Raw genomic sequence first — 11,078 nt, 5'->3', positions numbered from 1 at the left:
TTGCTTTATTGAATTCAAATTTTACCATCTGCCCTGGTGGAATTGGAACTCATGTGACCAGAACATTAGACTGGGGCACTCGATTACTAGTGCAGTGACATTACCACCACACCAAACACCTCTTCTTTACAGGAGACTATTCTGCTACATTAGCAAGAACTAACCCATTACTATCCTTAAAAATAAACCAAATCTAATGTAAACGTAGAATAAATCACAGAAAATGGAGTTTCCTTTTCTGGACAAAGATCTGGATGAAAAGTTTATCCAATCTTCTGTACTCCAACCAGAGTGCAAACCTATTTAGTCCAATTCCAAATAGCACTGTGCAGTAAATTTGGACCAGATTGCTGGTTCCACAAAACATACTACACAGCTGGCAGAACAAATTTCAGGCTGAAATTGTGCAATGAAAATAATGTGCAAGTCCAATTTAACACAGATCACTGATACATTCAGAGCATGGTGGTCTTATAGTACCTGACACCCTGCTCAGCCTAAAGACACCCCACAGCCCACAGCCTCTTGATTCTTTTCTTTCCTCCTGTATGGGATCGTGGAAGTGCACTCAAATGTTTTCCATCTGAGCAAACCCATCCTAACTGACTTTCATTCTATATAATGAGTAGCCTTCAATTGTGATCTTTGTTGGTCATGAGCTTGTGGCTTGCAGAACAAAAATTCTTGAAAGAGTTTTCAGATCAAATCATTTTACTTTCCACAAACCTTTTTTGGGAGTTTGAGAAGGAAACACAGTAGAATCTCAAAACTTTCCGTATTTGAATTCATGTGCAGTCACACTTTCATGGTCCTAAGTGGCAGCTTTCACTGCTCATCAACTACACTTTCATAGTTGCTGGTTACAGGTGTCCTCAGACGAGAGAGGTTCTGCTGTGCATAAATGACTTCCTAGACATTACAATTTCACTAGGATTTTAAAAAAATTTGAATGCTATTCTATACAATCCAAAATTAGTTTTAATTGAGAGAGCTTGCTGCATCTGTTAAATATTAACTACAATAATATCTGGCAATTTATTGAAACAGATACATTGGCAACAAATTTTATTTCATTCATTTGAAATGTCAATACTGACATTTATTTTAAAAAACAAGTTTAATATTTTTTATTATAACCACTAAGTTGATGAAAAACCTATGAAAACAGAAAAGACTTCATGCTGATATTTTTAATCAAGTACTGGTCATCAGTAAACAAAACATTTCCAGCTTTGTTAGATAAGCTGCTGATGGTTAAAATATCACATTAAAAAAAAACAATTATGTCTTTGTGCTGTAATTCTAAAAACTATTGTCCTGTCACCTAGAATCATGCTTCCGGACAAAGCTACTAGTAACAGAAAACTTTCACTGTGCTAGAGGTAACGGAACCTTCTCTCACAAATAGCAATAGTTATAAACATTAACTGTAATACAAAACATTCATAAAGCATTACAGTGTGTAAATTTTGCAAGGAAGACAGAAACTCAAAATACATTTCTTGTCTCAAGACAATACTTTGGGTAAAACTGAATTGTATCTATCACTACTACATCAATCTTTGAAACAAATGTAAAAAGAATCACACTGCAGGTTTACAGCAGAATACAAGTTATAGAAATACTTGCATATTTCAAAAATTATACAGCGATGTGTTAGAATTCTAACAATTATAAATGTCAGTACAGTCTCTCAAACTGTGACTCATCATTGGAGTTCACAATACAGGCTCAGGTAGCTGCAGTATTCAGATTGATAGTCTTAACTCAACAGGGCCAGCCAGCAATTGCAGCAACCACTGACAGGAATAGCAGCACCAACAACTTCCAATGTATAGAAAAAGGTCCTAGAGGTACAAATCTTCCAGACCCCAATTTTCTTTAAAAAAAATACTCCAACTCCAGTTACCTACAGCAACCACACATTATAACCTAGTCTAAAAAGACAAAAGCATACAGCTTGTTGCATTGCTGCAAATCATTGTAAGTGTTAGAAATTACTTTGTGTTGTCAAAACACACACAGATGATCAAATACTCAGGTTGCACATTGGTTTTTCACAGTCTTCCATTCTGCTCCTTTGGTGAAAGGTCCAGAGTTACAGGCAAGCCATTATGCACCAAGAAGTAACACTTTTCTCATGATGTGTGTTATGGCACAATGGAATTTATGGATAATTTGCCTACTTTGGTTCAAATGAATGGCAATTCCTTCAATGAGAATGGATGCTTATGTAAGTGCAGGCTTTTCATGTTAGATATCGTGTAATGGCTGTCAAAGCATAAAGAAGTTCTGCCTGCATTCGAGCTTCCATAAGAAGCAAATTCACATGAATCTAGAGGAAGGAAAAACATGTTCTAAAACAAATTCTTTCAAAAGTGACAATTGAAAGAGTTAGGGAAAAAGAACAATTTAACAGTAAAATAAATCAATTCAATTCAGAATTTTTTATTATATTGAGAACTCAAAGTGAAAGACATGACTCAATCTATACACAAACATAACCCAATGCCACTACTAGTGAAAATTGTTAGTGAAATTTAAAAAAAAATAGCCACATTAGTTATATGCCTTAGAGATCCCAGGGTCGTCAAAAAAAAATCATAACAATATAAATGCAAGTTCATTTTCATATATATGAAACGGTAAAGTCTATCAGCAGGCCATTTGTCTACAAATCCAACAAGGTAGAACCCCAGTAATATCCTCACCAGTTGTTCTGATATATACCTCAAGTAGAGATCACTGCATAATAAAATAGGGTAAGAATTCCTGGTGAGAGATTTTCATCTAGATGTAATGAGGTCAACTGTAGAAATTCAACTTTTATTTCACAAAGTTTTAACAAAATGCCTCGACTTCACTGGAAGAATTTGGTCAGAGTTATAGGAAAGTGCTAAGACTTTTTCAGAATTCTGGCAGTTACAACTGTTGTATGGAAATATTAAATCAATTTGAAAGGAGATATTACATACCATTTAAACCTTCCAGAAAAATGTAGTTTAAAATCTCAAAACAAAAAGGACTGCATATACCGTGCTATGATGTCTACAGGGAACTATGTGGGAACTGAACTTGAAATGTCCCCACTACAGTCAACATTACAAAACTTGCAATGCTAAAACTAAAGATACTTTTACATTTAGACTTTAAGAGAGGATTGTATTAGAAATGAATCAAAGGACGAAGAGAAAGAAACAAAATAGCTTCTGCTAAAGATAAAGTATTGGGAAACTAAAGACTGAAATGACCTCTAGACTTGATGAGTTCCATACTAGGATTTTAAAGGAAGTAGTTACAGTGAAAACATTGGTAACAATCTTTCCAAAGGACTGGAAAACTGCCATCTTTGTTCAAAAAAAGGTGGTAGACAAAATAAAAACAGGCTGCCATAAAAAAAAATCACTGGGCAATGTTAAGAGTTTATTACAGATCGTTCTGCTATAACACATGTTTCATCAATGTGAATTCACTGTAAGCATTATTGACAAATTGGGGATGCCGTTTTTAAACCGCAAGCCTTTAAAACATGCTGGCTGTAATGCGATCACCAGCACCAACATTTTAAATACTATTTCTAAAGTGCAATTTTTATGCACTGCAGGGTTGCACAAGAATACAACCATCCATTATTGAAGAACTGACCGTATAAACACTGTAATAGCACAGCATTTAGAAATACAGAATAGAATCAAGCAGAATCAACATGGCTTCATGTAGGGAAATCATGCCTGATAGAATTCTTTGAGGAAGTAACAAAAGGATAGATAAAGCAAAACCAGTGAATGCAATGTATTTGGAATTCCAAAAGGCATTCAACAAAGTACTGCACATAATGCTACTTAATAAAAGCCCATACTATTGAGGGTAGTGTATTAGCATGGATAGAGGATTAGCTAACTAAAGACGTGTGTCAGGATAAAAGGGGCATTTTCTAGTTGGCAACTACTGGAGTGCTACAGGGATCAGTACTGGGGCCACAATTATTTACAATATACATAAATTACTAGGATGATAGAAGAAGTGATTATACTATCACAAAGTTCATGTAAGACATAAACATAATAGGAAGACAAGTAGTGAGGATGACAAGTTTACGGAGGGATAAACTGACAGTTTATATGACCAGGTGAAAATTTGGCAGATGGAAAATAATATGGGAAAACATGAAGTTATGCACTTGCCAGGAAGACTAGTGAAGCTGAATATTATCTAACGGAGAACATCTACAGAAAGCTAACTCACAGAAAGATATGGGGGCCCTAGTGCATGAATCACAAAAAGCTAGCATCCAAGTTCAGTGGGTAATAGGGAAGACAAGTGGAATTGGAGCTGAAAATGTGTTGCTGGAAAAGCACAGCAGGTCAGGCAGCATCCAAGGAACAGGAAATTCGACGTTTCAGGCATAAGCCCTTCATCAGGGAAGACAAGTTGAATGTTTTTTTCCAAAGGGAATGGAAAATAAAATTAGAGAAGGCTTTCAAAACTATACAAGGCATAAGTCAGATCACAATTAAAATACGGTGAACCGTTTTGGTCCCCTTACCCAAGGTAAAATATACTGAAATTGGAGGTGGTCCAGAAAGGTCTCGAGGTTGATTCCAGATATGAAGGGATCTTCCTCTAAAGAGATATTGTGTAAATTGGGCTTGCAGCTTAAAAGAAGTGGAATTTAAAGAATGAACGGCGACTTTATTGAAACTTACAAGATTTTTGGAGGACTTGATAGGCTAGATGCTAAGAATTCGTCTCCCCTTGTGATACAGTCAAGGACCAGAGGGCATAATCTCAGAGCAAGAGGTAACCTATTTAATGGAGAGATGAGGAGGAATTTCTTCTGTCATAGGATAGGGAAACTGGAATTTATGTTTTAAAACACAGACATCTGTCAAGTCAGAGACATTAAGAACACTTGAGGCCAAAACTGACAGGCCAATAAGGGGAAGGAAAAGGCAGGAGAGTGGAGTTGAGGATTATCAGATCAATCATGATCTCACTGAATGGCAGAGCAGACATCGCGTGTCAAACTGCCCACTTCACTGCTACGTCTATGGTCTAATACTCATTTTCTAAGATTGAAACAACATGTGTAGCACTGAAGGAATCAGACATCTTAAACAAAAATTTACTATATTTTACAAGAAATACTCAATTTCCATCTTTAGCCTTCATACCTTCTCAGAGTGTTTGAACTGCCTCCAGAAGCTGTCATACATTCTTTGTGTAGTCTTTGCGGGACAGCAGACTACAGTTTTTATATAAACTTTAAAGCTTCGATCCAATAGCTGATTAATTTCACCATAATCATAATCATCATATCTGTCACAAAAAATTGATAACATTAGTTATATGGAGTAGTTCTCTAAATTTTGGGATTATACAGAAATGTCTGTAAACTGACCTTATTCCAAACATGCAATGGATATAGTTCCAGATGGCTCGCCTGAGCATTGAGGTATCAACATCTTTATGCATTGCCATAGTGTTATAAGTCAGGTTGTAAACGATCTGAAACTTTTCATCCAACAGCTGACCAACATCTGGATAAAGACGGTTAACTAGGGAGTACCCATGATCTTCCCAAGTATAATCCTGCAAAAAGATTACAATGTTAAAAATCTAGTATTAGCATTTTAGCAATTCATGAATGGTACCAATTAGCAAGAAATTTATGAAAGAACAAATATCCATCCAAAGTCCAAGACTATTGGTTTAACCAATAACAACAGTGCCCTATTAACTACTCTGGATTGGTGAATAATGTTGACAAAATAAGCGATCTATCCCAAATTTTGTACTGGAATAAGATTTCATCATATCCTTTTGCTAAATCAGTTGGAAATCTTCCTAAAATATTTTGACATTGGACTCACTGAAAGCAAGAAGGCCAGCTCACCTCATTGCATTAGAAATCTTATATGTTACTCACTCCAAGTCCTCTGCAGTAGCATCATTCCTCTGTGCAATGGCAACACTCACTAACAACCACAAGCACACAGCATTATGAAAACATTCGTAATTTGATCATCTTACAGAACGGATGACCTTACTGAAATACAAGACCATGAGACTTGAGAGGCAGGCGGAAGATGAAAGGATGTTTCCATTCTGGAGGGACTAGAACTGGGGGATATTGCTGAAAACAAGAAGTTACACTTTTTTTTCTCTCAGAGGACTGAGTACCTTTGGAAGTCTCTACCTCAAACCATTGAAGGTAGGGTGATTGGCTCTTTTAAAACAGAAATAGACAAGATTCTTGACTAACAATGGAGTCAAGGCGTATCAAGGATATGTGGGAAAGTGAAGTTGAGGCTACAATAAGATAATCCATAACCTTATTAAATGGCAGAGTAGGCTCAAGTGAGATGAATGGCCTACTCCTAATCCTTATGCTTATATGATTCAATAACTGTTCATCATTCATGCTCTAAACAGTCCCTCACAACTATGAACAAGAAATGCATCACTAGGCAGGTTTAAAATTGTTACAGTGTAGTTTGATTCTTGTCCCATTCTTTTTAATAGGGAAATGTTCCATGAGGGAGAAAGCAAACTAGTCTTTGTTCATCATCTCACCCAACTTGTATGAGTAGATTGACAAATTATGAACTAAATTAGCTCATGTGCTAAAACTGTGTGGCACAACAAACTGGTATATTTTAGATCAAATGGAGAGAAACAAATTTGTAGAATTGCACCTGAGCTCGAAACGTGGGCACATTTTGCTCGCCCTGTCTGGGAAATTCTTTATAACCGTAGGTTGGGTCTTCAAAACGGCGAGAAACATCCCTTGTATCCACTGCTTCTTCACCTTCTTGGGTAGAAATGAAAACAGTGACTGATGTTGTCATTCAATTACTACAGAATCTACTACTTCAATTAATATCATGGATTTTCACTATTCTAGCTTTTAAATCACAAATATTAAAGCTTTATTCTATTAATAAATACACAGGAATTTTTACAGGTAATGTTAAAAGTTTAAAATGAAATAACAGAATAATTTGCACACATCACAACCAGTATATTCTCACAAAGATATTAAGGATTATGGGGAAAATGCACGTAAGTGGAGTTAAGGATTATCAGATCAGCCATGATCTCACTGAATGGGTGGAGCAGACTCGATGAAGTGAATGGCCTACTTCTGTTACTATGTCTTACAGTCTCATAAGAACAAATGTCTCCAAACCTCCAGATTTGAAGAGGAAGGAAATTTAGAAATAAAATATACTTATTATACAGACAAAACCTTGGTTCTATAAAGACATACCTTATTTTACTCCAAATATTTATAACCAGTATATACGAAAACTATCATACTAACATTTTCTATTTTATTTTTGATGATTTATTCTTTCATGAGATTACATTGCTAAGAATCTGAAGTTACGTGCAGGCATGGCAGCTGATGATAGTGCCTGGTCACCATTACTGAGACCAGCTTTCAATACCAGATTTATTAATTGAATTTAAAATCCAGCGGCTGCTCTGGTGAAATATGAAGCCAGATTCCCAGAACATTATTCTTAATGTGTAGATTATTAGTTCAGTAACATTACCACATTATGTATCTATATTGAGTAAACATCTTCAGTGTCATTTTTAGCTGTACCACAGAATTAATTGCAAACACAATCTTTACATAAGGTGATGATAAATTAACATTTATATTACTTCTACAGAACTATCTTATTCTCACCTGCTGGTGCTACATAGAGACTTTCTGTTTTTTCCCTCTCAAATCGTGTGGCCATTTCCTCCTGACTTGCTTCCTCTTCGTCTCTGCATTCTTGCAGCTGTTTCATTTTCTTCATCAGATCTTCTACCTCACAAACAGTCTCTGTTCCCTGTTAAAGACAAATATTTCTAAAATAATCATATGCATGATTCAAGTAAGTGGTGATACTATGCAACAGCACTTAATTTTGTCATTGAGATCACTAATTCGGTCTTGATAATTATGATCTTTTAAAAAACTTTCATTGCAATTTTGCATAAAGGCAATCGTATTAAGGGAAGAGAAAACTAATGTTCCCAAAATTTACATGATTAGGCACTTTGTTTTAATTTAGGTTTTTATTGTATAAGTCCATCATATAAATGAATTTTTAATGTAATTTGCATGCAATAAGAAATGGATTTACCATTTTTGAGCTTACTTTGGTTCCTTCTTGGCCATTCAGTAGGTCTTCCACAACATCATTGCCATTTGTAAAATCACATACACAGCAACTACCAACAGAAGGAAGTCGGAAGGTATGGCCTCCATCACAATGTATCTCAGGGTTGATACCACAGCCATATGTGAAAGATGCAAGGGAATGATAGTGTGTGAGTAGTACGACCACATGTACCAACTCAGCCAATGACCAGCCATGCTCCTCAGCTTTTAGGAGTTTCTGAAATAAAGACAAGAAATTTACCTAATTATGCTTATAATAGCTTCACATCATTCTCTCATGCTCTTCAAACTTTCCCAAATTTTCTCAATGCCTCTAAATTGAGGATATGGCTCCAGTCACTTCTTCACTAGTAAGTTAAAGTTATGATATATTGGTTTTATTGCCCAGAAAATACATTTAATTTTCTCAGAGCCAAAAGAGAGGGATTGAGAGAGAAAGAGAGCGAGAGAGAGAAAGAAAGAAAGAGAGAGAGAGAGAGAGAGAGAGAGAGAGAGATGATCCCGAAACCCTCGTTATGCTTTTGATGCCTCCAGACTCTCAAAGGTGATCATTTTGCACTCACCATAAATTTAAGTTTTTCCATGACCCTGTTGTCTATATTCTAACTTAAACTAAGTCTTGTTCACTATGCTGCTATACCACTGCATTGGGTCATGATTTAATAAATCCACAAAATACTTGTCCTCACGTACAAATCTCTCCCTGTGTCTGTGCACTCCCCCAGATCATCTTTTGGTCCCCACGCCTCAGGAAGGACATACTGGCACTGGAGCGTGTCCAGCGAAGATTCACACGGATGATTCCTGGAATGGTAGGTCTAACATATGAGGAACGACTGAGGATCCTGGGATTGTAATCATTGGAGTTTAGAAGATTAAGGGGAGATTTAATAGAAATGTACAAGATAATACATGGCTTGGAAAGGGTGGACGCTAGAAAATTGTTTCCTTTAGGCGAGGAGACTAGGACCTGTGGACACAGCCTTAGAATTAGAGGGGGTCAATTCAGAACAGAAATGCAGAGACATTTCTTCAGCCAGAGAGTGGTGGGGCCTGTGGAATTCATTGCCGCAGAGTGCATTGGAGGCCGTGACGCTAAATGCCTTCAAGGCAGAGATTGATATATTCTTGATGTCACAAGGAATTAACGGCTACGGGGAGAATGCTGGTAAGTGGAGTTGAAATGCCTACCAGCCATGATTGAATGGCGGAGTGGACTCGATGGGCCGAATGGCCTTACTTCCACTCCTATGTCTTATGGTCTTACTGCAACCCTCTAAGAACTCTTTCTTCCTCTAACTGGATTCATGCTTTGGTCATTTGTTTTGATACAAAATGGTCAATATGCTTTCAACCATAAGAGGCTCAAAGCTCTGGAACTTGAGCTGCCAATCTCTTGATCTCTTTCCCTTTAATCCCATTCTGAAAACAAGCTGTGCCTTCAGCACTGAGGTTTTTAAGTGAATGGCATTCCTATACAGGCCTTTCTGTTGCATTATTAATGCAAATTCTTAGTGATTTTTGATTTTGTAATTTCAAAGATCTTGTAAGATTTTTGACCACATTTCGTGGAAAGTCCTACACCATGCACACTTCAAATCTAGTGTTCAAAGTTGAGTGCTGCACAAGGAAATTGAGGGGTTAGAAGACATAAGAGACCTAATGGAAATTAATCTGTCAGGAAAGAAAATTACAGATGAGAAAGGCATCTCAGACAAGGGTGGGTAGAGGACCAAGAGGTTGGAGAAAGTAAACAGAGGGAGGGAGGCAGAGGCAGTTTTATTTTATCCAATGGATATGGTGGCTATGCAATGCAAGGAGATGTGACATCAAGATAGATAAAGAAATTATCAGTCTGATAGATGCTAGCCTGTGCAAAGGGTATGGCAATGACTGTAAACAGTAATATTTATGATAAACTTGAGGGCAAAAAGCTACAAATGTGTCTTTGGTTGGGGCTGTGGGTGCAAGACAGATTCAAGCACAAGTTGAAATCAGACTGTTTACTCAATATTAACTCACTCACCTCAATGTGATCTTTGGTAATAAGCCATGGTCTATGAGCAAGAATTTTATTTACTTCACTTAAAGCTTGAAGCTTCAGAGGAGCAGAATCTAATCCTGCTAGCCATTTAGGATCCCCACCAACTTGCAGAAAGTCATTAACGTGGATATTTACAAGATAGGAACACTGGTGTCGAGCTGCAGCCTGTTAATAAAGCCAAAGGTCCAACATTTATGATATTTGAAACTTTATCAAAAAATATAAATCAGAATTTATCCTCTAAATAACACTAACTGACTGTAATACACTCGCTGTTGCCTTTCATTACAGATGAGAAATGTTTCTACCACAGCTTCCCTTCTCATTTTAAAGTAACAAAATTAGTTTTGGCAAAACTGAAAAGGCTGAAAATAGACATGAACTTTGTTTTCCTATAAGAACTTAAGAAAAATATTGTGCTCGGTTATGAAATTCCTGCACCAAAATCCAAAATAAACTACATTTTGCTTTCAAATATTAGGAAATAACATTTGAGTTAGCATTAATTATGTGCAGGGAAGATGGCACAATACAACAGATTAAAAGAATTCTAAAATCTCTACTTATGTACCAATAGCCCTTTGCCCTTTTTTGTGTTTTCATAAATGCAGAACCAAACATGCAAAAGAAAAGTAACAATACATATATTGCGAATACTGAAACATATATTGCTTAAACATTTACAAACAAACAATCTTATCTCACTTTTTAGTTGCTGAACTTGAGTTTGTCAGATACAAGCTTAAAAGTGAATATTTTAAAGTGGTAGAAATTGCAATACTAAAACCATTTTTTCATGCTGAGGAGTTTGATCTATATTTACAAAAAATAAAATGCACTTTAGCAGAT

General features: G+C 36.3%; 1 protein-coding gene across 5 annotated transcripts in view; it reads right to left on the bottom strand.

Annotated features, from left to right (window-relative positions):
- Positions 1-1,141: 1,141 nt before the first annotated feature.
- sesn1 (sestrin 1) overlaps positions 1,142-11,078 on the bottom strand; it is a 123,162-nt gene continuing 113,225 nt past the window's right edge. For 2 of the 5 annotated variants that reach the window (XM_060849287.1, XM_060849322.1), the window contains exons 4-10: positions 10,212-10,394; positions 8,148-8,402; positions 7,703-7,850; positions 6,699-6,814; positions 5,402-5,592; positions 5,175-5,319; positions 1,142-2,335 (exon numbers count right to left, since the gene is read on the bottom strand). In XM_060849287.1, the coding sequence (XP_060705270.1) occupies positions 2,249-2,335; positions 5,175-5,319; positions 5,402-5,592; positions 6,699-6,814; positions 7,703-7,850; positions 8,148-8,402; positions 10,212-10,394 (1,125 nt within the window). In that variant the 3' untranslated portion in view covers positions 1,142-2,248. The remainder of the gene's footprint in view (positions 2,336-5,174; positions 5,320-5,401; positions 5,593-6,698; positions 6,815-7,702; positions 7,851-8,147; positions 8,403-10,211; positions 10,395-11,078) is intronic. The other 3 variants (XM_060849296.1, XM_060849304.1, XM_060849312.1) reach the window with 3 other exon arrangements.

This window comes from Hemiscyllium ocellatum, chromosome 3 (assembly GCF_020745735.1).
Source record: "Hemiscyllium ocellatum isolate sHemOce1 chromosome 3, sHemOce1.pat.X.cur, whole genome shotgun sequence".
Taxonomy (NCBI): domain Eukaryota; kingdom Metazoa; phylum Chordata; class Chondrichthyes; order Orectolobiformes; family Hemiscylliidae; genus Hemiscyllium; species Hemiscyllium ocellatum.
This window is presented reverse-complemented; position numbering and strand designations above follow the sequence as displayed.